Source organism: Lemur catta, chromosome 10 (assembly GCF_020740605.2).
Source record: "Lemur catta isolate mLemCat1 chromosome 10, mLemCat1.pri, whole genome shotgun sequence".
In the NCBI taxonomy this organism is placed as follows: domain Eukaryota; kingdom Metazoa; phylum Chordata; class Mammalia; order Primates; family Lemuridae; genus Lemur; species Lemur catta.
This window is the reverse complement of record NC_059137.1, coordinates 7157122-7182206: the sequence shown is the minus strand read 5'-3', so window position 1 is coordinate 7182206 and position 25085 is coordinate 7157122. Positions and strand designations below refer to the sequence as shown.

At 42.4% G+C, this 25085-nt stretch overlaps 1 protein-coding gene across 2 annotated transcripts; it reads left to right on the top strand.

Annotated features, from left to right (window-relative positions):
• The first annotated feature begins 1520 nt into the window (after positions 1-1520).
• On the top strand, positions 1521-25085 carry GLE1 (GLE1 RNA export mediator). Of its 2 annotated transcripts, XM_045563283.1 has the most exons (17): positions 1521-1733; positions 4389-4610; positions 5768-5878; positions 7271-7419; positions 7675-7735; positions 7981-8235; positions 13947-14178; positions 14749-14861; positions 14993-15062; positions 18617-18759; positions 18865-19055; positions 19145-19228; positions 19947-20076; positions 21301-21405; positions 22989-23071; positions 23961-24024; positions 24760-25085. In XM_045563283.1, the coding sequence occupies exons 1-17, from the start codon at positions 1635-1637 to the stop codon at positions 24826-24828; spliced, it is 2181 nt and encodes a 726-aa protein (XP_045419239.1). In that variant the 5' UTR covers positions 1521-1634; the 3' UTR covers positions 24829-25085. The 2 variants fall into 2 exon arrangements, with proteins under 2 accessions (XP_045419239.1, XP_045419241.1); XM_045563285.1 differs by lacking the exon at positions 19145-19228 and having other exon boundaries at positions 1534-1733.

Here is a 25085-nt window from a genome sequence, read left to right as displayed (position 1 = left end):
GCAAAAATATAGTTAGATACAATGAACAATATTTGATAGCACAACAAAGTGATTATAATTAATAAGTTAGGGTATGCTTTAAAATAAAGAGTGGAATTGGAATATTTCTAACTAACAAATGATAAATTCCTGAGGTGTTGGATACCCCAATTACCTTAATTTGATTAATTCACATTGTATGCCTGTATCAAAACACCACATGTACCCTATAAAGATATATAACTATTATGTACCCATAATAATTAAAAAATTGGATGAAGGGAGAAAAGCAAAAAAAAAAAGTTCCCTGTTACAGCTGTCTCTCAGCAATTGTGATTCATTCTATTTATTTTTATTGAGATATTATTAACATACTATAAAATTCACCCTTTTAAAGTTTATATATAATTCAGTGGTTTTTAGCATATTCAGCAAGTTGTGCAACTATCACCATTAGCTAATTCTAGACCATTTTCATCACCCCTGAGAGGAAACTTAACCCATAAGCAGTCATTCCCCATTCCCATCCTCCAGCTGCCAACCACAAATAGTCTCTCTGGCTCTGTGGATTTGCCTGTTCTAGACACTTCACGTAAATGGAATTGTCCAATACGTGGCTTCTTCACTTAGCATAATGTTTCCAGATTCCCACTGTAGCATGTTTTCAGTCCATTATATTTTTATTGCTGAATAATATTCCAGTGTATGGATATAGAATGTTTTCTCTCCTGGCCACCCACGGCTGGAATTGCCCCAAAACCTGCCGCAGAGGAATTCCCCACAAGGGAATGCCCCAAACCCTGTGGAGATGGGGTGACTGGGATTCCAAGGAAAGCACTAAGGGCCAGGGCGATCAGTCCAAAGCGCTTACCAGGGGAATCTACATACAGAGTGCGGCAGCCATTCTCCAGGCTGACAGGGAGAGCAGGGTGTTCTACCCAGGTACGTCCAGAGTGATGGGGGATCAAGGTATGGAGTTTGTATGAGAGTTTGAGGAATTTGTCTCAGGACCAGGGCTAGTTTCTTTCAGTGGTCTGGGCAAAAACTTAGATACCTTTATTGTTTCAAGGCCCGGGTTTGGCTGCAAGCCTGCTGGGAAACACCTGCAGCTGGCTGAGTCACAGAGCCCTCAAGGCAGTCTGTGATACTCGGTCACGACACAGAAAGTGAAGGAACCCTACATATAGTGCCATATTTTATTCATTCCCCACTTGATGGACACACGGGTTGCTTTCACTTTTTGGCTATTATGAATAACGCTGCTGTGAACCTCCATGTGTGTACAAGTCTGCGTAGCCGTGGGGGACTGCCAGACGGTCTTCGGCAGCAGCTGCCCCATTTTACAAGCCCATGAACAGTGTCTGAGGGTTCCCGTTTGCCCGAATCCTCAACGCACGGCTGATTTTCCGCAACCGAGAGAGCTCCCGGCTGGCGTTCCCCTCTGCACAGCGAGTCCCACCAGCCCAGCCCTCCACACCGGGTCGCCGACCAGCAGCCTCGCCGCCGGCGGTGGGGCGTGGCGCCGTTGGGGGAGGGGCTGCGCTGCGCTGCGCGCGTGCCCCGGAAGCGGAAGGCAGCGCCCCTTTGCCGGCGGCCGATTCGATGGTTTGTTTTGTCACAGGCGGCGCCTCTGAGAAGGTGCGAGAGGGCGGACCATGCCGTCCGAGGGTCGCTGCTGGGAGACCCTGCAGGCTCTGCGCAGTTCCAACAAAGGTCGCCTTTGCTACCACCGCGACTGGCTGCTGCGGGGCGAGGTGAGCGGTGGCCCTGGAGGGGCCAGGCCCTCTGGCCCCTCGGCACGGGACCTTGCTCTTGCTTAGTTTAGCCCTTGGCACGCCCTGCGCCCGGGATCCCGTGCTTTCTAACACCTTGCATTTATTTGTTGACTCCTGTTTGTGTGTCTGCCTGTCCTAGAGTTTCTGGCCTCTCCAACGTGTTCTAGCCGTTCGGAGATCTCCCCTTACTTCAGAGGTGCTCTGCTTTCTGAAGGCTTCATTGCTACCCCCGGCCAGAATTCTGCGCGTCCTCTTATGTTGTCAAAGCAATCCTGGCCTTTCAGGGTCAGTTAATTTACTGCGTCTCATGTGCTAGGAGCTCCAGATTTAGCAGGACACGATTAATACGACCTAACCCATTGCTGCCAGTGAAGTGATCAAGTTTTAGATGACATTTGACTGACCTGGAAAGTAAATGGAGACGTGGTCACTGTAGCTAGTATTTGCAAAGCCCTGTACTGGAGGTGGGATGATGTGGAGACAGTTTAAAGCAGAGCTCCTATCCCTGAGTTGCTGGTAGTTAGCTTCAGGCAGGACGTTGTCCTGTCACTTCAGACTTGGCGTGGGAAACAATTCTAAAGTATTTCCTCGTCTTTTATATCGTTGACAGTTTTAAAATATACAGACCTGGCCGGGCGCGATGGCTCACGCCTGTAATCCTAGCACTCTGGGAGGCCGAGGCGGGTGGATCGCTCGAGGTCAGGAGTTCGAGACCAGCCTGAGCAAGAGCGAGACCCCCTCATCTCTTCTAAAAATAGAAAGAAATTATCTGGCCAACTAAAAATATATATAGAAAAAATTAGCTGGGCATGGTGGCACATGCCTGTAGTCCCAGCTACTCGGGAGGCTGAGGCAGGAGTATCACTTGAGCCCAGGAGTTTGAGGCTGCAGTGAGCTATGGTCATGCTTGAGTGACAGAATGAAAGCCTGTCTCTAATAAAAAAAAAAATTAAAAACTGATGAAGCTGAGGCCTGATAGGTTAGGTAACTTGCCAAAAGTAATACAGATAAGTGGAATTCAGAGATGGAATTAAAACCTAGAAAGGCTGATTCTAAACTCAGTGCTCTTAATCATGATTAAACTGTTTCTCCATATTTCCTGGTAATATTTCCTGACATTGAGTAAAGCTCCTAGCCAAAATTTGCCATGTACTTTACAGTTAAATGGTATAAGCTCTGGTTTAAAGCAGTGTATGCTAACCATATAGAAATAATAGTTAACTGGTATAAAGTTGTCCACACATAGACTAGAGAGTGTCTTGAATTTGTTTTATAGTCTTTTTTTTTTTTGAGACAGAGTCTCACTTTGTTGCCCGGGCTAGAGTGAGTGCCGTGGCATCAGCCTAGCTCACAGCAACCTCAAACTCCTGGGCTTAAGCAATCCTACTGCCTCAGCCTCCCGAGTAGCTGGGACTACAGGCATGCGCCACCATGCCCGGCTAATTTTTTCTGTATAGATTTCTAGCTGTCCAAATCATTTCTTTCTATTTTTTTTTGGTAGAGACGGGGTCTCACTCTTGCTCAGGCTGGTCTCGAACTCCTGACCTTGAGCGATCCACCCGTCTCGGCCTCCCAGGGTGCTAGGATTACAGGCGTGAGCCACCGCGCCCGGCCTGTTTTATAGTCTTTGTATTATAAATCTCATTCAAGCCATTGGCTTTTACATCAGTTACCACTTTCTATGCTTTTTAAAAATATATGTGTCATATTTTCATTTTAAAAATTATATGTCCATTAAACTAAGAAATGCAGAAAATTAGAAGAAGGAGAAATATGCCACTTATTACTCAAGCATAACTTCTGATATATTTCCTTCATGTTTTCTAGTGTAGTGGCATTTGTTTTTATTTTACATACTTGTAATCGTATTTATACTCTAGGTTTTTCACTAAAAATTGAATGTCAATTATGTTATTACATAGGATTCACAATCAGTGCAGTCATAAGCCACCAAATGACATTTTGGTCAGTCAACAATGTATATAGGACCACATATACCACAGTGGTCCCGTAAGATAATAGAGCATATGTAGAAACTTGATATGTGGCACTTGATAGTGGCATTACAGGTCAAGTCGGGGAAATGATTGATATTCAATAATGGTGCTAGGACATTCCGTTTTCCATATGGAAAAAATATATAAATAAAAATACATATGTCATCTAGGGTTATTAAAGTACATTCTATAATGTTTGCACAGTGGTGAAATTGCCTAACAATGCATTTCTCAGAACTTATGCCTGTTGTCAAATGAGGGATGACTGTATTTTTAAATGACTAATCCACTGATTGTGTATATGATCGTTTCCTTTGAAATTCCTCTTGTATTCTAATTTATTCCAGTGTTTTAGGTTGCTTTCAAATATGTTTTAATGACAATCTTTGTGTATTGTTCCTTTTTCTGTAATTAGGGTTATTTAGTCTGATTTTCTTTAGAAGGAAAACAGGGTCATTATCAAGAAAGCACTGTACTTTGTTTTCATCTCTGACTGTTAATATTAACATGATTACTTTGCTATTGGGTCTTTGGTATTTATTATTTAGGCCTTATTAGATGTTCAGTAAGGCATGTGGTAGATTATGCTTAGATCAGTTGATATGCAAGTTGGGTTTAACCCTTTTCTTTTCTCTAGGATGTTTTAGAAGAATGTATGACTCTTCCCAAGCTATCTTCTTACTCTGGATGGGTGGTAGATCACGTCCTACCCCATACACAGGAGAACCCAGCACCCTCTGAGACCTCACCATCCCCGAGGTACACTTCAGCCCTAGACGAACCCTCATGTGTTCCCAAATCTCCTGTCAGAAACTCTGCCTTCCCACCAGCCTCCCCTGCAACACCGGATGGAACCAAGGTAAGGTTTTAATCAGTTCAAGATAAAAGCTATGGTTGCTGCAAAGTTGAAGTGTTTAGTATTGTGTGACAGTGACCATACGCTGGAGAAAATAATGATTGCTTCTTATTGCAGTTGTTTACTGCATCGTTCAGTGTTCTCTTGACGAAGACCCAGAAGGAGAAATTCCCTTCTATTCTTAATACCAAGAATAATATAGGCCGGGCGTGGTGGCTCACGCCTGTAATCCTAGCACTTTGGGAGGCCGAGACGGGAGGATCGCTCGAGGTCAGGAGTTCAAGACCAGCCTGAGCAAGAGTGAGACCCCGTCTCTACTAAAAATAGAAAGAAATTATCTGGACAATTAAAAATATATATAGAAAAAATTAGCCGGGTATTGTGGCACATGCCTGTAGTCCTAGCTACTCGGTAGCTGAGACAGAAGGACTGCTTGAGCCCAGGAGTTTGAGGTTGCTGTGAGCTAGGCTGACGCCACGGCACTCTAGCCCAGGCAACAGAGCGAGATTCTGTCTCAAAAAAAATAATAATAACATAATTAATTTTATGAGCAATTGGATTGTTTTTCCTGGTGAATATTGCTTCTGTTTAACTGATAAGGTCTCCCTTTTTGTGCTGGCTGCTGGAAAAAGGCTTAGAGTAAAATGTATACCTGCTCTTAAAGTTTACATATCTTATCATTGGTTCTGTATGAGTTTTTATTCCTAGCTCTACTTTTTTTTTTAATAATGTAAAGTTTTTTTAACAGCCACTTTTTCTCACCCTCTAGCACGTATATTGAATTACAATAAAACCATTTTTCTTAGACATAGGTTCACAGCTATAAGTTGACCATTCAGCCAGAATTTTTTCCAAGGGACTTTTTAGATGGAACTTTTTTAATGTTGTAACAAAACTCACAAATAACAAACACAGACAATATAGAGAATTTTCAACACAAAATGTCAGGCTTATCAAACAAATGGGAATCAAAGGGGACAGAGGCCACCCCAAAATGCCCTGTTTCTGGCTTAGCTTCTTCTTTTTTTTTTTTTTTTTTTTAATGTTTTATTGTCATTGGTGGTTGTTCATAAGTTGCAATGCAATCTTTGTCTAGAAGAGTTAACACCAACTTTACCATGTTAAAAGCTTAATTCCTTTTTCATCTTCTGTCCATGTAGGACAAACAAGAGTCCCCACATACAGAATCTATGGTACTTCAGTCTTCCCGGGGGATCAAAGTGGAAGGCTGCATCCGAATGTATGAACTGGTACACAGAATGAAAGGAATGGTAGGTGAAACTGTGAAATGAGGCAGGTTTTACCCTAGGCAGCCACACTGAACTGCAATTCCCCAGGGCTTAGCAACGACCTCTGTACACCACCCTTCCTTCCCACTCACTGTTCATTTGGGGAGGAAGTATAATGTAGAGGTCAAGGGTGAAGTCAAATCTGCTTTCAAATCCTGGCTCTTCTATTTTACATGTGATTTTAGGAAAATCACTTAGGCTTTCCTGGCTTCCATTTACTTCTCCAAAATTTGAAAGTGGTCTGGGGTTGTCAAATAAGCTTATACTGAGAAGATGGGACCTTAACAGCCTCTTGGGGGAAAGAAAGCACTATTTTAATTAATTTATTTGACTTCATTTCTTTGTTAATTAGAAAGTAATGCATGATTTTATAAAAATTCTTTTTAGCATATAGGAATTTATAAAACAAAAGTCTTCTGGTATCTTTATTCATTCATTTAATAATTGAGTCAGCAAATATTTATTGAGTACCTATGTGCCAGATGCTGGTCTAGGTCTAGATAAAACAGTGAACAAAGCAGACATGAACCCATGCTCTCATATATCTTATATTCTGGTGGGGAGAGACATAAGTAAACAAGAGAAATAAGTAAAATATAGTTAGACTGTTGTAATCTGGGTGATGATGGTGGTTGCTTAGATGAGGGTGGTAGCAATGGAGATGGTGAGAGATGGATAAATTCTGAATATCTCAGTGGCCTTATACTGGAAACTTTAAAATAAGTTTTAAAATAAAATAACAGGGCCGGGTGCGGTGGCTCATGCCTGTAATCCTAGCACTCTGGGAGGCTGAGGCGGGAGGATTGCTCGAGGTCAGGAGTTCGAGACCAGCCTGAGCAAGAGCAAGACCCCGTCTCTACTAAAAATATAAAAGAAATTAGCCAAACAACTAAAACCAGAGAAAATTAACCAGGCATGGTGGCACACACCTGTAGTCCCTGCTACTTGGGAGGCTGAGGCAAGAAGATCCCTCGAGCCCAGGTGTTTGAGGTTGCTGTGAGCTAGGCTGACGCCACGGCACTCTAGCCTGGGCAACAGAGTGAGACTCTGTCTCAAAAACAAACAAACAAAAAAAAGAATACACAGGATAGAAGCTTAAAAGGGCATGGCTGTTGGATAATATGTTCCTGCGTCCCTGGTGTGACATAAACCATGTGGGGCAAATTGGAAGAGCTTTCTAAAAGAGCTGAGTTTAAAGATGAACCCAAAGGACAGAGGGCACTTCTGCGAAGGTTCTGAGAAGTAAACAGATGATTCCATGCCCTGGAGTGTCTCTGATGGTACAAAGGACCAACGGGAGGGTATCCTCCGGGGGTAAAGGAGCAAAATGTCGATGGTGATGGTGCTGCTGAGAGCAGTGTTGATTGTTTCCAGGACGGTCTGCGGCAATGGCAGGAGGAACAGGAGAGGAAGGTGCGGTCCCTCTCCGAGATGGCATCTGAACAGCTGAAGCGGTTTGATGAACGGAAGGAACTGAAACAGCATAAAGAATTCCAGGACCTGCGGGAGGTGATGGAGAAGAGGTGAGTCTCCCTGAATTATGATTGGGACTGTCAGTGTGGTCAACTGGCACTCTTTCCCAAGAGGAATCCCAAGGGGAAAATGTTGAACTTCTTCTGAGTCCGTAAATATGAAAATAAAATAGGCAGATAGGCTTATAACCTGGAAAAAAGGATCAACCTTGGAAAGATGACCAAAGTAACACAAAGAGGGAGGCTTTTGGGAGAGGTAAGACAGGAAGCATCCCTCACTGTTCCTCCCTGCCATTTTTCATTCAGCTCCAGAGAAGCATTGGGGCACCAAGAGAAGCTAAAAGCTGAGCATCGTCACCGAGCAAAGGTCAGAGCGTGGGAGAATCAGCGTGGGGGTTTGGTGTCTGTCTGTAACCTGCCTGAAGGGTCAGGTTCTGGCAAACCATCACCATGGAGCACCTGGCCCCCACCCTGCCTCTGTGTAACTGACCTTGGGAAGTCCTTTTCCTGCTCAAAGCCCATCTGTGAAAATAAGTAGCCCATCTAGGACTTGAGGATTGTAGAAAGCCCAGGACCCCTTAGGGAGAGGTGACTCGAACTCACTTTCTGTAGATTCTCAACCTGAAGCTGCGGGAGGCCGAGCAGCAGCGCCTGAAGCAAGCAGAGCAGGAGCGGCTGCGGCGGGAAGAAGGCCAGGGCCGCCTGCGCACCCTCTACGCCCTGCAGGAGGAGGTGCTGCAGCTCAGCCAGCAGCTGGACGCCTCTGAGCAGCACAGGGACCTGCTGCAGATCGACCTGGCGGCCTCTCGCACCCGAGGCAACCAGCTGTGCAGCCTCATCTCGGGGATCATTCGGGCCACTTCGGAGGTGAGGGGGGCTTCTGAATGACTCTGTTTTCTGTTTTTGAAGTGGAGAACCTTAAGAGCAAAATTGTTTTCTGATTTATAAGTAATGCCTGCCCCCTCTTCCATGAATAATGGAATCCCAATAAAGCCCGAGGAGGAAGAAAAAGGAAAAATAAAAGTAATGCCTGCTTGTTGGAGGAAATACCAAACATTACTTGTCATCTCCGTACCTAGAGGTAACCACTGTTACCATTTTAGCATGTTTCTTTTCTTACAGGGTATTGATGGGGGGTGTCTGTCTGTATGTGTTGTTCCCATCCCAAATTGCACTTGTGTAGATACAGCATTTTATATCTTAGGTTAAAAAAAATATGTACTTATTATGATTGCAAAATTCTTTTCATTTTATTTTTTTTAGAGGTGAGGGGGTCTCACTTTGTCACCCAGGATAGGGTGCAGTGGCACGATCGTAGCTCACTGCAGCCTCAAACTTCTGGGCTCAAGCGATCTTCCTGCCTCAGCCTCCTGAATAGCTGGGACTACAGATGCGCGCTACAACGCCCGACTGACTGACTTATTTTTAGTAGAGATGGGGTCTTGCTCTTTCTCAAGCAGGTCTCAAACTCTTGAGCTCAAGCAATCCTCTCACCTTGGCTTCCTAGAGTGCTAGGATTATAGACATCAGCCACTATACCCAGCCCCAACATTGTATTTTGAACATGTAATTACTATAATTATTAAAGACGTTTTCATGTTTTTAACACAGTTTTAGTAGCTGTTAAGTACTAGGCTGGGTGCAGTGGCTCATGCATATAATCCTAGCACTCTGGGAGGCCGACGTGGGAGGATCGCTTGAGGTCAGGAGTTCAAGACCAGCCTGAGCAAGAGCGGGACCCCATCTCTACTAAAAATAGAAATAAATTAATGCTGGCCAACTAAAAATAGAAAATAAACAGCCGGGTGTGGTGGTGCATGCCTGTAGTCCCAGCTACTCAGGAGCCTGAGGCAGGAGGATCCCTTGAGCCCAGGAGTTTGAGGTGGTTGTGAGCTAGGTTGACACCATGGCATTCTAGCCCTGGTAACAGAGCGAGACTATCTCAAAAAAAAAAAAAAAAAAGATAGCTGTAAGTACTGTATGGCCTTGACATATAGTAGGCATTCATTAAATATTTGATGAACAGGATCAAAGAATTTTTAGGTTCTTGGTTCACATCCAAAAGTTGTACCAATTCACCCTTTATTGGCAGTGTCTGTTGCCATTTACACTGAATACTTGACAGTATTGGATATTGTAAATTCCTATTGTCTTTGCTCATTCAGTAAATTTTTTGTTATAATTTGCACTTCTTGAATTTTATGTTTTCTAGTCTTTTATATTTATTTCATGGATTGTATGTTCTTGTTCTTAGTTTCTATTTCTATTAGAGATTATGTGTTTTTAAATATTTTAGCTGGAATCGGTGGCACTTGGCCGTAGTCTCAGCTACTCAGGATGCTAAAGCGGGAGGATCACTTTAGCCCAGGAGGTCAAAGTTGCAGTGAGCTGTGATTGTGCCACTGTACTCCAGCCTGGGCAACAGAACAAGACCCTGTCTCTTAAAAAAAAAATTACTATTTCATTTCACTTGAATTAATTCTCTTGTTAAACTACCAGTTTGATAAATGGTGGGATTCATTTGTTTTATTTTCCTTTTGATTTTTAAGAATTTTTTTCAAATGGATTTAATTTTGTTTTATAATTATATAAAACATTTACATGGTTCTAAAGTCAGAACTACAAAACAAGGTATATTTAGAGAAGTCTAGCTTCCTTCTCTTTTGTCTCCACTGTATTCTTGTCCTTTCTGTAAGGGACTATTTCTGTTAGCTTTTGGGTCTTGTGTCGATTCTTTAAAAACAAAAGCAAATATTTGTGTGTGGGGGGCTGCATATATATCTCCTGAGATAAAAGATAGCTTAGCATATGCACTGTTCTGTGCCTCGCTTTGTTGTACTTGGCAGTATAACCTGGAGATCACTGCTTAGCAACGTGTAGGTTTTCCTTATGTCTTTATATAACTGCATGATGTACATAGTACAACTATGGTTTCTGACATTTTTAATGTAAAGAAGTTGGCTGGGCGAGGTGGCTCACACCTGTAATCCTAACACTCTGGGAGGCTGAGGCGGGTGGATCCTTTGAGCTCAGGAGTTTGAGACCAGCCTGAGCAAGAGCGAGACCCCGTCTCTACTAAAAATAGAAAGAAATTATATGGACAGCTAAAAATATATATAGAAAAAATTAGCCGGGCATGGTGGCGCATGCCTGTAGTCCCAGCTACTCGGGAGGCTGAGGCAGTAGGATCGCTTGAGCCCAGGAGTTTGAGGTTGCTGTGAGCTAGGCTGACGCCACGGCACGCTAGCCTGGGCAACAGAGCAAGACTCTGTCTCAAAAAAAAAAAAAAAAGAAAGAAGTTATGGGGGTTTTGCCCTGATTTAATCCATCAGAAATTTATTTGATGTTTGGTGGGAGATAAAGATCTTTATTTTAAAAAATGTTTATACTGTTTTGCCACCGCTTGTCCTTCGTGATTTGTATGTACCTTTTATCACACTAAATACTATCCTAGAAGCTCATTCTCTGTACACTTTCATTTCTTTGATTGTGTTTTTATTTATTTTTTTTTTAATTTGTACTATTGGAAGGGTAAATGTGTTTTTATTCTTATACCAGGATGATTCCTATTTTAACTAATGTAGCTTTATAATTTTAATATTAAAGGAGAAAGCTAATCATGAACTATTAACAATAGGTAGTTCCCCAAAGTATTATTATTATTATTATTTTTTTTTTTTTATGACAGGGTCTTGCTGTGTTGCCTGGGCTAGAGTTCAAGGATGTCATCATAGCTCACTACAGCCTCAAACTTAGGGGTTTAAGTGATTCTCCTGCCTCAGCCTCCCAAGTAGCTGGAACTACAAATGTGTGCCACCATGCCCAGCTAATTTTTCTATTAATACTTTTTTTTTTTTTTTCCTGAGACAGAGTCTGACTCTGTTGCCCGGGCTACAGTGCTGTGGCGTCAGCCTAGCTCACAGCAACCTCAAGCTCCTGGGCTCAAGCGATCCTCCTGCCTCAGCCTCCCAAGTATCTGGGACTACAGGCATGTGACACCATGCCCAGCTAATTTTTTTCTATATATCTTTAGTTGTTTGGCTAATTTCTTTCTATTGTTAGTAGAGATGGGGTCTCACTCTTGCTCAGGCTGGTCTTGAACTACTGAGCTCAAACGATCCGCCTGCCTCAGCCTCCTAGAGGGCTAGGATTACAGGCGTGAGCCACCGTGCCTGGCCTATTAATAATTTTTTGTAGCAAAGAGATCTCACTATGTTGCTCAGTCTGGTCTCAAACTCCTAGCCTCAAATGATCCTCCTGCCTTGGCCTCTCAGTGAGATTTCTTTTTCTTTATTCTTTCATTACCTTGGACAAGTTGGTTTAAAATGTAGTACCTCAGTGATTTAACAGACAAAGCTATCAAACATGTTTATAGGAGAGAGCATAGAAAATGATGCAGAGCTTCTTTGTTCATTTTATAATCCTGGTAATCAAACTCTGACAAAATAGCACGCTAAAAGAAGTTTGTATGTCAGTCTTATATGCAATCTCATTTATGAGCAGAAGTTCTAAATAAAAGATTAGGAAAACAAATTTATCAATACCTTAAAAGAATAATGCACTATAACCAAAGAGGTGTTATTGTAAGAATAGTGTAAAGCTGGCTCAAGTGTTAGGAAATCTATTCATGAAATTCATTTCACTAATAGGTTCAGGGATCAAAATCATAAGTTTATCTCATCAGATGTTATAAAAACATATGTTAGAATTCCACAATCCTGATATAAAAAGAAAAAACTTATAGTAAACTAAGAATAAAAATGTATTCTTCATTAACATGATAAAAAATATGTATCTACCTAAGACTACATTTCAGGTATGGCATGAAAGTTGGGAAAGAAAGAAAAATATACCACATTGCTGCTGTTCAATGTTTTCTTAGAAATTGTAGCCAATATAAGTCAAGAAAAGCAAATGAACTCTAAATATTTAAATGAACAAATGTAATTACTGTTATTCAATGACAATACAATTATTTACCTCAAAAGCTAAGAGAAAAAGCTGGAAATTGTTATATTTTTTAATGAGACTGTTAATGAGTTTTTTTAATAATGTGGCTAAAATTCAAAATATTCTGGCAAAAAGTGCTACAAATATAATGAAATATAAAATGCCTAGAAATAAAGTAGCACAAAATGGATATGGTTTACACAACAAAAAGTGCAAAGCTCTGTTGGATTTATGAATGAGACTTAAATAATTGGAAATTGCTCAAACTTCTCAGGCTAAAAACAAAGAAACCAACTAACTAACTAACTAAATAATTGGAAGAATTTACCATGTTCCTGAAACCTCAATAAAGTAAGCTGTCAAATTTGCTCAAATCAATAAATTTAGTAAAATTTTAATAAAATATGTTGGACCATTTATAAAAGGACTAGTGATGGAGGACTTGCATCATCAAATATAAAAACATTTCTCAACACTACAGTTAAAGCAATTTGTTTTTGCATAGAAACAGACAGATTAGTGACACAGAATAGCAAACCCAGAAGAGAGAAATTTTTTATAGGTAATTCATGTATTATAAAGGTATCATTTCAAATCAGTGGGGAATAGATGGATTATTTAGAAAGAGAACTAACAACAAAAATAAAGATGACATTTTTACCATACTGTCATTTCTATATTTCTTGGATATGTAAATGTAAAAAGATAGTAGAGATCATTAAGTTCAGTGGAAAAAAATAAGTAAACATTTGCATTATATGAAGGTATGGCAGCCCTGTGTTGGCATACCAGTAATAGCAGAAGTCATCAAGGAAAAGATGGGTAGATATGAGTACACACAGGTTAAAGGCACATTACAAATGAGACAACGTGTTTGTAATATATACAGCAGACCAAATTTTAATGTCTTTCATACAAATAAGAGCTCTTGTAATTTACAGGAAAACAGATAAATAAAGGGCAATGTGGGAGGATTGCTTGAGCTCAGGAGTTCAAGACCAGCCTGAGCAAGAGCGAGACCCCATCTCTACAAAAACCAGAAAAATTAGCCGGGCGTCATGGCATACACCTGTAGTCTCAGCAGAAGGATCGCTTGAGCCCAGGAGTTTTGAGGTTGCTGTGGGCTATGATAATGCCACTGTACTCTAGCCCGGGTAACAGAATGAGACCCTGTCTCAAAAAGAAAAGAAAAAAGATAAATGAATCACTCTCACTTTCTCCCTCCATCCCACTAATGGAAAAAATGAGCAGAGGACAGGACAAGCAGCTTAAAAAAGCAGAAATACAATTATCCAATAAATATGAAAATAAGTTCAAAATCACCATAAGTGTATGCAGTGCAAATTAAAACAGTATCATTTTCATCTCGCATATTGTCACAAACTTTAAAAAATTACTCTGGCCATTGGTGAGGGCATAAAAATTTATACTTAGGAACTGGGAATATGGTAGTGAATTGGTATTACCTTTTAGAGAACGGGAGAGCAGTATCAACATGTTCAATGTGGGTACTCCTTTTTTGCAACAGTTCCAATTCTAGACATTTATGGACTTGTGTGGGGTATGATTTAGCCCTACAAGGGTACCTTTGGTATCACCACTAAGCACCGTCTCTGTCACTCCAACAGAGTGGCTATCCTACAGCAGAGAACCAAGCTGAGGCTGAGCGAGCTCTGCAAGAAATGCGGGACCTTCTTACAAACTTGAGGCAGGAGATTGCCAGAGCCTGTGAAGACAAGAAGCGGCAGGATGAAGAGGAGGCCCAGGTAAAGCTGCAAGAGTCACAGATGCAGCAGGGACCAGAGGCTCGCAAAGAGTCCCCAGCTCCCAGCCAGGGCCCAGGAGGGAAACAGAATGAAGGTAGGTTTCGGTGTAGATATGGTCCTTTAACTGGGCGTAAGTTTCTGAATGTGTAAAGAAACAAGAGTGTGTTCTGACTATTGTGTTAAGCTATAGGACAGTTAGCCCGAACTTATACATTCATTTTTGACTGATGTTGGAGCCTGATTTCAGGTTCTAACACTTTGCATGAGGACGGGAAAGCCTCCAGAATTATAGTAAATATATTGCAAGTATTGCTGCTGCTGAGCATTTTAAATAAATATATACAGATAGATGTTTGTTTAATATTACATACATATTTTAGTACATATGAAAATCATAGCAAAGTGTTTGAGAATGCCAGCCCTGGAGGCAGATCAGTGGGAATCTAGTTTTTCTGCTTAATAGCAATGTGACCATAGCAAATCACTTAATTTTCCGTGCCTTTTTCCTTATGTATAAAATGGAGATAATAATAGTATCTACTTCATAGTTATTATGACAATTAAAGCAGTTAATATATAAATAAAGTGATTAGAAGAGTACCTGGCTCATATTACATGTTAAGTAAATACTAGTTATTATTAAAGCCTCTCTTTTATTCCTCAGACCTCCAGGTGAAGGTACAAGACAGTACAATGCAGTGGTACCAGCAGCTGCAGGATGCTGCCACGCAGTGTGTGTTGGCCTTTGAGGGCCTCACCAACAGCAAAGACAGTCAGGTATGGGCAGGGTGTATGGTGGGGATTCTCTGGGCCTGATGGTGCTCAGAGAATGACAGCCTCATGGCCCACGCAGCATCTACTGAGCTCTTCAAAACACTGTCTGCCTTCTCACTGTTCTTCTCTGGCAGGCCAAAAAGATAAAGATGGACCTCCAGAAGGCTGCCACTATCCCAGTGAGCCAAATCTCCACCATTGCAGGTTGGTCAGAGGAGTTAAGAATGTGGCCTTTCACGTCATTGTATTATTTGACTCCAAATCTATTTATCTGTACAGTTCCTGTGTAAGATTCCTATAAAAAGAGTATGCTCAAAGAGATGTTGACACTGGATCAGGTATATATAAGTTATATATATATATATATATTCTCTCCTGTTTCCTCTTCAACACATGGAAAGTAATCATCATATGTTTGTTGACTCATTAATGGCAAATTATTGAGGATGGTTCTTAACTGAGAGTATCACTAAGGGAATCTAGGCAGTGACTAGCAAACTTTGCTTTTGTCTTACTGCATTAGCTTTTCCAAACTCTAATCTTGCCTTGTTAATACTTAAGGACTTGTTCTTTTCTCACCGGAGACTGAAATTTGGACAATGAGACCTAGACAGGGAAAAAACCCTTCTTTACAACCAGAGGTTCATTTCTTTCTTTCTTTTTTTTTTTTTTTTTTTGAGACAGAGTCTTGCTCTGTTGCCTGGGCTAGAGTGCTGTGGCGTTAGCCTAGCTCACAGCAACCTCAAACTCCTGGGCTTAAGCACTCCTTCTGACTCAGCCTCCTAAGTAGCTGGAACTACAGGTGTGTGCCAGCACGCCTGGCTAATTTTTTCTATTTTTAGTTGTCTGGCTAATTTCTTTCTATTTTTAGTAGAGACGGGGTCTCACTCTTGCTCAGGCTGGTTTCGAACTCCTGACCTCAAGCAATCCTCCCACCTCAGCCCCCCAGAGTGCTAGGATTATAGGTGTGAGCCACCACGCCCAGCTAAAGGTTCATTTCTATAGAGCTCCAGATGTGGAAGCCTCCAGATTATAGACTGAGCTGCCAAGTGGCTGGGGAGTGTGTACAACTGGAAAGTTCCTCTGACTCATCATTGGTCCCATTCTCCTGGTTCACTTGTCATTGCCTAAATGTTGCAGTTCCTGCCCTTAAGAGGCAATATGACAAAACTTACATAGCAGTTTGCTGCATGAAATTCTAGCTGGAACACGGCCAGGTATAAATAAATAAACGTGTCACTTTGTGGAATTGAAAGTGCCGTGTCCATCGATAGCAACAGCAAGGGGAAGAGGTGGACTGGACAGCCACCCTACCCGTCAGTGGTTGGTCTCCAGCTTACCCTCAGCCCTTTCCCCCAGGTGAGTGCAGACAGCTTCGCTTCTTCCTTCGTCAGAAAATGGGGACATCCAGCATGGCCTCCTAGATGCTGCCCCTTCCACTGTGCCACAGCTGCGTTTACCTCGCCTCCTGTGTCCTGGGAGGAGGCATCCTTCCTGCTGGGCTTACCCTTCACCTCTGCCCTGCCCCTGCCCACTCTGGCTCCTGCCCAGCTTTGTCTCATTGTCCCCTTCCTTTCCTGTTTCCGAGATTACTCCCTTTCCCTTTTACAGGCTCCTTTCCCTCGGCCTTTAAACACTTCTAAGTGTTTTCTGATCTTCCTCACGTTTCCATTTGGCAGTGTTGACGAGCCCCTCCTCTGGAAAACTACTCCTTTGGCTTCCATGGCAGCGTTACTGTCCGGGTTCTCCTCCTGCCTCTCTTTCTGTCTCTCCATTATGCCTTCCTCAATTTCCTACCCGGCCTCCAGAGGTGTTTCCTAGGGATCTGCTCCTCCCCTCAGTTCTCATTCTGTGTCCCCCACGGCTTCAGACATCGCCTGTGTGCCTGTGACTCCTGAATCTCTCTTTGGATCATTCCTTTCCTCTGAACTTCAGATTCTGTAGCTCCAGCTACCTGAGGGACATTTCTGCCTAGATGTGTCTCAGCTACCTTAAGTTCAGTATGTACAAATCTGAACTCATCGTCTGCCTTCGGCCTCTTTTTTCTCCTGTTTTTCCTGTAAGTAATTAGTATCACTGTTATCTACTCAGTCACCTTAGCTGGAAACCTGGGAGTCCTCTTCATCACTGTTTCCTCTTTTTCATTCTCCACATCTGATTCCTGTCCAGTTTTGCTGTTTTTCTATTTTCTACATCTTCCTTGACTTTGTGCCTGCATCTCCATCACGGCTGTGAACCTTTAAGAGCTTATAGTCCAGCCAGACACAGAGCAGCTCTAGAGTTCATGCTCAGTAAATCCCGAACGAATGAGAGAGAAAGATGACCTAACTCCTGTCTCTTTAAGAAAGATGGCTGTCCATGAACAGTAAGGTTTAGAGGACAATTTCAATAAGGATGTGGTGCTGATGTGGCTTATAGGAGGCCACAGCAGGCACAGGGATAGGAGCTAACTAGAGAGGTGTGGAGAGGGGCTGGGTGGTCTACAGCCATACCACCCTGAACGTACCTGATCTCGTCTGATCTCGGAAGCTAAGCAGGGTTGGGCCTCGTTAGTACTTGGGAGAGGGGCTGAGTGGGGGACTCAGCCAGTGGGTTCCTTAGAAACTGTCAGTAAAGTAGCAGTAGAGTGTGACTTAGCAGGAATATGAGCTGAGTAAATTTGTATGGAAATGTACGGTAAGTTTGGGGGTTATTAGGCCTATGCTTTCTATGGTGTCTCAGTATTTGATTCTTGGTTCCCTCCTGCTTTTCTTCCTGAGAAATATGGTTGGCTTTTTTTTTCCTCCCTGGAACAGAGTCACTGTTGGGGAGGATATTTCTGAGACTTTTGTGATGTTTCTTGAAATGATTAGGAACTTGGCAGGTTATTTATTAACTGGAGATGCTGTGTTAATTAAAACTTTGATTGTAGGTAAGGGAAAGTAATTCAGATCTACTTAAGCAAAAAACAAAAAGCACAAAAACACACACACACACAAAGACATTAATCCTAAAGATAAAGGAGAATTTTACAGAGCCCAGTGGCAGGAATGGGGCAAGGACTTGGGAGCTAGAAACTTTAGTTCTCTTTTCCTCTCTTATCTCATCTTCCCTCTGTACATCTTCATCCTTATTTTGTGGATTGCTGTTCTTTGGTCCACACGGCAGTCGCAAGGGACCACTGTTCTTGACTATGTTGCAGGGCTGGTCTCTTCAAGGAATTGACTCTTAGTGGACTGACCGGCTCAGCTTGACTACCTCTAATCTAGTAGTAGCTGGTGTGGGGTGTGGCACACAGGATCTTTCATATAGCTATAACTGTTAGGAACCCACTTCTGTGTCCTTGGGGACAGAGGAGGGCAGGTCCCAGAGAAAGAAGGAAAATCATAAGGTTGGAATATCCTTTAGAAGGTTTTTCCTAGAGATACAACTGACTTCTCTAGGGATATCAGCCGCAGCCCGTGGGATCTGTAACACAATTTAACAGATCTTTCTATACTATTTATCTCTCTGTTTTATTGTCAGTTTCAGAATTAGTTCATTTCCAAATAAGGAATTCCTTTGGAATAGTACCATGGCTTGCATACTTTGGCATCCGCTACAACATGCTTGTGTTTGATTATTGTTTATTCTTCTGCATCAGTGTTTTAGTTTTTAGGCTCGGAACTTCTTCAGGGCTATAGAGCTGGATTGTTATAGGTGCTTTGTTATTATAATGGTGAAAAAGAGATTGATCTGCGGTTGTATCTTTTAATTAACTTTCTGTCTATCATGCCTAGGTTCAAAGCTGAAGGAGATATTTGACAAGATCCACAGCCTGCTCTCTGGAAAACCTGTTCACTCTGGTGGGCGCGCTGTATCTGTCACACTTACCCCACAGGGGCTGGACTTTGTCCAGTACAAACTGGCAGAGAAATTTGTGGTGAGATACCTTGTTGCCAGAGGTGTGGGAAGAAGAGGCTGGTACACAAGATTTCAGCCTTTCTCGGGAATTAATTTAAAATCGTACCCCTCTCTGTGTTCCCAGAAACAAGGCGAGGAGGAGGTAGCCTCTCATCACGAAGCAGCGTTCCCCATCGCGGTTGTGGCGTCTGGGATCTGGGAGCTCCACCCCAGAGTTGGGGACCTCATTCTTGCTCATCTGCACAAGAAGTGTCCTTACTCTGTTCCTTTCTATCCAGCTTTCAAGGAGGGAATGGCTTTGGAAGACTATCAGAGGTTAAGTTGTTTTTCTCCTTACTCACTGTCCCTAGGGTGATGAATGAAATATAAATACAACTGAAATTTGTTTTCCCTCCTTCTCACAGCTCCTCTTATGTACCTTGGATGTTCCATCAGAAATATAATGTCTTTCGTGCAAACTGGACAGCCTTTGGGACTTGTGGGTTTAGGTACCAATAATCAACATAGTTTAGTGGAAAGAACATTGACTGTAGAATCCAAGGGTCTTGGAAGTTTATCCCTACTTTGTCAAATAGCTCTGCAAAAATGTATAAATCATTTAACCTCTTTGAGCATCATTTTCCTTACTTGTAAATGGGGGTAATGATATCCATTAACTCCTGCGAGTTTGCCTCACTGGGCTTATAAGAAGCACACGTTTGAGAATCAATGTGAGTGCTTTGTAAACAAAGTATTCTATAGATTTTATAATATGAAGTAATGTATTAATAGTAACGCTAGGCCAGGCACGTTGGTTCGTGCATGTAATCCCAGCACTTTGGGAGGCTGAGGTGAGAGGATCACTTGAGGCCAGGAGATTGAGACCAGCCTGGGCAACAGCAAAACGCCACCTCTACCAAAAAAAAAAAAAAAAAATTAGCCAAATTAGCCTGTAGTCCCAGCTTCTTAAGAGGCTGAGGCAGGAGGATTGCTGTAGCCCAGCAGTTTGAATTTGCTGTGAGCTGTGGTGACACCACTGCATTCTAACCTGGGCAACAAAGCAAGACCCTGTCTCAATAAAAAAATAAAAAGTAAAATAAATATAATAAAATAAAAAATATGCTAAATGTAATAATATTATATCATTACCTTTAGCCATAAAAAGTAATCTCTAATTTGTCACCCTCATTTTAGCCTTGTCATAGTGAACTTTTTCTTCCTACATAGGCTGCTTGGCTACCAAGTGAAGGATTCCAAAGTGGAGCAACAGGACAACTTTCTAAAACGCATGTCTGGGATGATCCGCCTCTATGCTGCCATCATCCAGCTCCGGTGGCCATATGGAAACCGACAAGAGGTAGGTGGGAGAGGCTTACCATCAGTAATGAGAGGCTGGACCAGAGCTCACAGTGGTGTATTCCATCCACAGGAAGTACTGGCCTTCCTTCAGAGAGTCCGTCTAGTTAAATCTAAAGGTAGAGTATATGGCAGTTGCATAGGTAATTCTTTGCAGAAGTGGATGTTTATTAGGAAATTTTTTTAGATTGTCAGAGCCATTTGTTTAATGGCTGACTCAGCTGGGGCTTTAAAAAACTGGTTTTATAATAGAGTCTACCAAAGGAGAGTCTGTTATAAATTAGTCATTAAGGTTAGAAAAGGAGTCAGCAAGAAATTGTTATTTTAGGCCTACTTGGGGCCTTAGAAGCCGTGCAGATTATATACCTTACTTGACAGATGGAGTTCAGAAAGCTAGAGTGACAGACGCCTGTCAGTGACAGAGCCATAGCTGGGGTTCAGGGCTTTGACCCACCAGCCCACTTCTTTTCTCAAGGAATACAGATTAGAGGGATGGAAAAGTTAATGGACTTGGAGACTTAAAGAGAAAAAACAGAAGTTGATTGAATCTGAGAAGTTTTTATTGTGCATCTGCTCTGTCCCAGGTTCTGTGCGGACGGTATCAAGAATAATAAATAGGCCAGGCGCGGTGGCTCACTCCTGTAATCCTAGCACTCTGGGAGGCCGAGGCGGGTGGATCGCTGGAGCTCAGGAGTTCGAGACCAGCCTGAGCAAGAGCGAGACCTCGTCTCTACTAAAAATAGAAAGAAATTATCTGGCCAACTAAAAATATATGTAGAAAAAATTAGCCAGGCATGGTGGCGCATGCCTGTAGGCCCAGCTACTTGGGAGGCTGAGGCAGTAGGATCGCTTAAGCCCAGGAGTTTGAGGTTGCTGTGAGCTAGGCTGATGCCACAGCACTCACTCTAGCCCGGGCAACAGAGCGAGACTCTGTCTCAAAAAAATAAAAAAAAGGAATAATAAATAAAACCTCAATAAGAATAATTGTTGGCCTATGGAATCCTTGAAACTGAAGGTGACACACATGTATTGAAGGGATCTTATAAAGAATATGTAAGAACCAATGTATTGGAACATTTAAAAGCAGAATTTGTTTAGCTTGTATTATTTCTGACCTGCGGCAGGTGCTTGGTCTGGATGATCTGAGGTTCGTGTCCACTCGGTGATGGCTGGATGGTGCACTGGGAGTTTAGATCAAATGATGACCAAGTTTCTCTCCTCCCAGGTTCATCCTCATGGCTTAAATCATGGCTGGCGCTGGTTGGCACAGATCTTAAACATGGAGCCCCTGTCAGATGTTACAGCCACCCTCCTCTTTGACTTCTTGGAGGTACATAACTTAGTTATCAGATAAGAGAAAGCCAGTGGTTGAGGCAGCCTTGGGCCCCTGGGTGACATGAACAGAGAAGCAATATAGAAATTGAGCCCGACGGTGAACAGCATTAGATTCCAATGTCATAAATATTTTCTCGAGCCATAAGACAAACCTAACATTCACTTTTTCTTTCTACTGTACTTGCCTTCTCTGTGTAGATGTTTTTTCATTATAAAATATAATGGAAATTATACACGCTATCATAAGTGAAAAGAGGAATTTGTTGTAAGGATATAGAAATGACTCCCAGAAGCAAGGGTAGCATATGCAGTTGAATCTCAGGAGGGCCTGGAACCAGGACCTGGAATGTCACCAGGCACCAAGATAGTCTCTCTGTGGGGCCACATGGTTTTATAACTGCTCTTCCTGCACGTTGTCTCATTGTTACCCTATAGGCCAAATTTCCCTATTTCTCTGTGCACAGCGAAGAAGGTAACTATCCTGGGCTATGTCACTCAGCCTTAGAGTAGTCACCTAGTGAGGTGGCACTGGCATCCCACTGTTATGATTCCCAATTCCCAGGAGAGAAGATATGATTAGCCACCTTCTGTCAGGTATATCCCCCATCTAGAAGGCTCTATACAGTTCTGTCTCCCTATAAGGGACCACCATTATACTAGGAGGATAAGAGTTTCTATGGAAAGGAGACACTTCTTAAAGAAGAAAGGCTTGGGATATATTCCATAACAAATCTGGGACCATTTGGCCCATAATGCCAATAGTTCCTAGTCACCTTAATAGCTGCTAAAGTGACAATACATGAACAATCATCCGGCATCATTTGAAAACACAAGTGGTATTCTAGGCCGGGCGCGGTGGCTCACGCCTGTAATCCTAGCACTCTGGGAGGCCGAGGCGGGTGGATCGCTCGAGGTCAGGAGTTCAAGACCAGCCTGAGTAAGAGTGAGACCCCGTCTCTACTAAAAATAGAAAGAAATTATCTGGCCAACTAAAAATATATATACAAAAAAAATTAGCCGGGCATGGTGGCTCATGCCTGTAGTCCCAGCTACTCGGGAGGCTGAGGCAGTAGGATCGCTTAAGCCCAGGAGTCTGAGGTTGCTGTGAGCTAGGCTGATGCCACGGCACTCACTCTAGCCCGGGCAACAAAGTGAGACTCTGTCTCAAAAAAAAAAAAAAAAAAAAACACAAGTGGTATTCTGTATGCTCTGCTTACTGAGTTTGGGAGGTAAGCTGTACCTTTAGGAAGGGTTCTATTTGGGAGAGTGAAAGAAGAGTAGTTCATTAAGACCTGACAGTCCAGTTAAATAGAGATATTGCCATATATAGAGAAATGCTTTAGAAGAAAGTTGGATTTTTCCATTTATTCCCTTGTTAGCTAGTTCAGTAGATCATGGCTGAAGTATTTTTATTTTATTATTTTTTAAAATTTAAGGCTAGTCAAATGAAGCAGCAGGAATGCAGTGTGGCTGAGATTTTTGATAGGAGTGAAAGGCAAAGGGCTGGGTGCTTACGGATCTCTCCTGTGAGTGTGAATCTTCATTCTCTGCTCTGACAGTGCCTGTCTCTCCCTCTAGGTGTGTGGGAATGCCCTCATGAAGCAGTATCAGGGCCAGTTTTGGAAAATGATAATTCTCATCAAAGAGGACTACTTCCCCAGGTATCAGGCTTGTTGAGCAGACCACAGGGGATTTAGTAGGTAAAACTCATGAACCAGGTGTCAGATACCCCTTGGTGCTATTACATGCTGTTTTTGACTCAGGTTAAAAACACCTGTATTGGCCAGGCACGGTGGCTCATGCCTGTAATCCCAGCACCTTGGGAGGCCAAGGCAGGAGGATCGCTTGAGCCTGTGAGTTTGAGACCATAGTGAGACCCCTGTCACTACAAAAAATTTAAAAAACATACGACAAAAGTAAATTTAAACAAATAAAAATAAACACTTGTATTAAGTATGACGTCTTCCTACTCCTGTCCTTCACCTCTTTGATATTTGAGTAAATGCTTTTAAACTCTAATGACAGTCTTTCTTATGTATTGTTGGTGAAACAAAAACACAAATTAGAGAGGTCTTTTAAGATATCTGGCATTTTTTAACAATTCTTTCCCAAACTCTCCCAGATAATCTGGGGTGGTGATTATAGGTAGTCATAAATTAAACTAAGAAGTCAAATCCTCTCATTAACTCAGCTGGAGAAGCCAATTTATCAGTCATTTCGCTTGACTCTGATGTGGCATTCACCTCTAAGAACCCTTCTCCTTCCTCTCAACACATTGGCATTTCAAGTTGGGGGAAGGCCTTAGCAAAACCCTCCCACCTGATCACAAAGACCCTGGAAAGAATAGTGCTCTCCCCTCCTTGATCCTCTTGTTTGAAAAGAAGGTTGGGACCACTTGGAAGAGCAACAGCATCCTTAGTCTAGAAGACATCTCTGTGAGTCATTTGATGTATACCCCCTTACTCCAGATCAACAACGTACCTAACTCATCTTCAGAAGATACATGTGTGTCACAGGTGTGATTCATGTGTGTTCTTTCTCTCCATGTAGAATTGAAGCCATCACAAGCGCAGGACAGAGGGGTTCCTTCATACGCCTCAAGCAGTTCTTGGAGGTAAGATGCTCTTAGACTAGCACATCCCATAGTTGTTGGCCTGGAACATGTCTGTGTCTGACAAGTCTTGGACCTCCAGATGGTCTAATTGGGTCTCTTCCTCTTAATTTTTCCAAACCCTGCTTTTTGTTCCTAATTCCCCTTTAACCTTTGGCGTAAGGGCTGCCCTTTCATCTTCTTCCTACATATCACTCTCCATACTGCCTGTGAGGAAGCAATCCTAAGAGACAAATAAACTATATTCAATGAATCTTCTCTCACCAATACATTTTTTGCATTTTGGCCAAATTTCTTTTCTCAGTCTCAGGTCCAGGCTACTGGTAATTGTGGTCGCTTTCCTCCATTAAAGTAAACCGCACTTTCAGTTGGACTCTTCCTTATTTCCAAGTGCCAAGAAATGTTAAGAGGTTAATTTTGACAAATAATTTAGAACTCCATGGTAGGTGTGCCAAGGTAGCCTACTGACGTTCAGCTTCCATGAGCTCAGTTGGGAAAATAGCATTGGTGAAAGGTGAGGCCCGGCTGTAGGGAGACAGGGTGGGCCAGGCATAATCACAGCCATTTACTTGTTCTCTGCAGTATTTATGCAGAAGCGGTCGTCTTTTATAGAACCATCGCTCTGTCTTTTCCCTTTTTGGGCACCATTCCATAGGACTTAAAGTTTCTTTTAACCACTAAGTGATGGAAGCACTGTTATCAGAAACTCTTGTTGTTTTCTTCATTTTTCCCTAACAGAAATGTTTGCAACGCAAGGAGATTCCTGTCCCCAAGGGCTTTCTGACATCCTCCTTCTGGCGCTCCTGATGTCACTCCATCACCCACCATCGCCATCGTGTTGCAGAGTCAGTAATAAAGCAACTGAAGATGGCTGTGTATGGGAGAAGTCATGTCAGATTAAGAAATCTGCCAATCTTTATTTTTATATGTTTATACCTTGTGACTGGGAGAGGAGATTTTCATGAGCCATAAAGTCTTAGGGGTCCCTTAGTAGACTGGGTAGCTCCTTAAGGGGTCTACATAATAGAGTAAATGGAATTGGCCTTTCTTGTTTTTGCAAAAGT

Coding starts and splice junctions, on each gene's coding strand:
- GLE1 (XM_045563283.1), top strand. CDS start 1,635: ATGCCGTCCGAGGGTCGCTGCTGGGAGACCCTGCAGGCTCTGCGCAGT. Junction 8,236..13,946: donor TCATTCGGGCCACTTCGGAG/GTGAGGGGGGCT, acceptor TCACTCCAACAG/AGTGGCTATCCTACAGCAGA. Junction 20,077..21,300: donor CATATGGAAACCGACAAGAG/GTAGGTGGGAGA, acceptor CTCTCCTCCCAG/GTTCATCCTCATGGCTTAAA.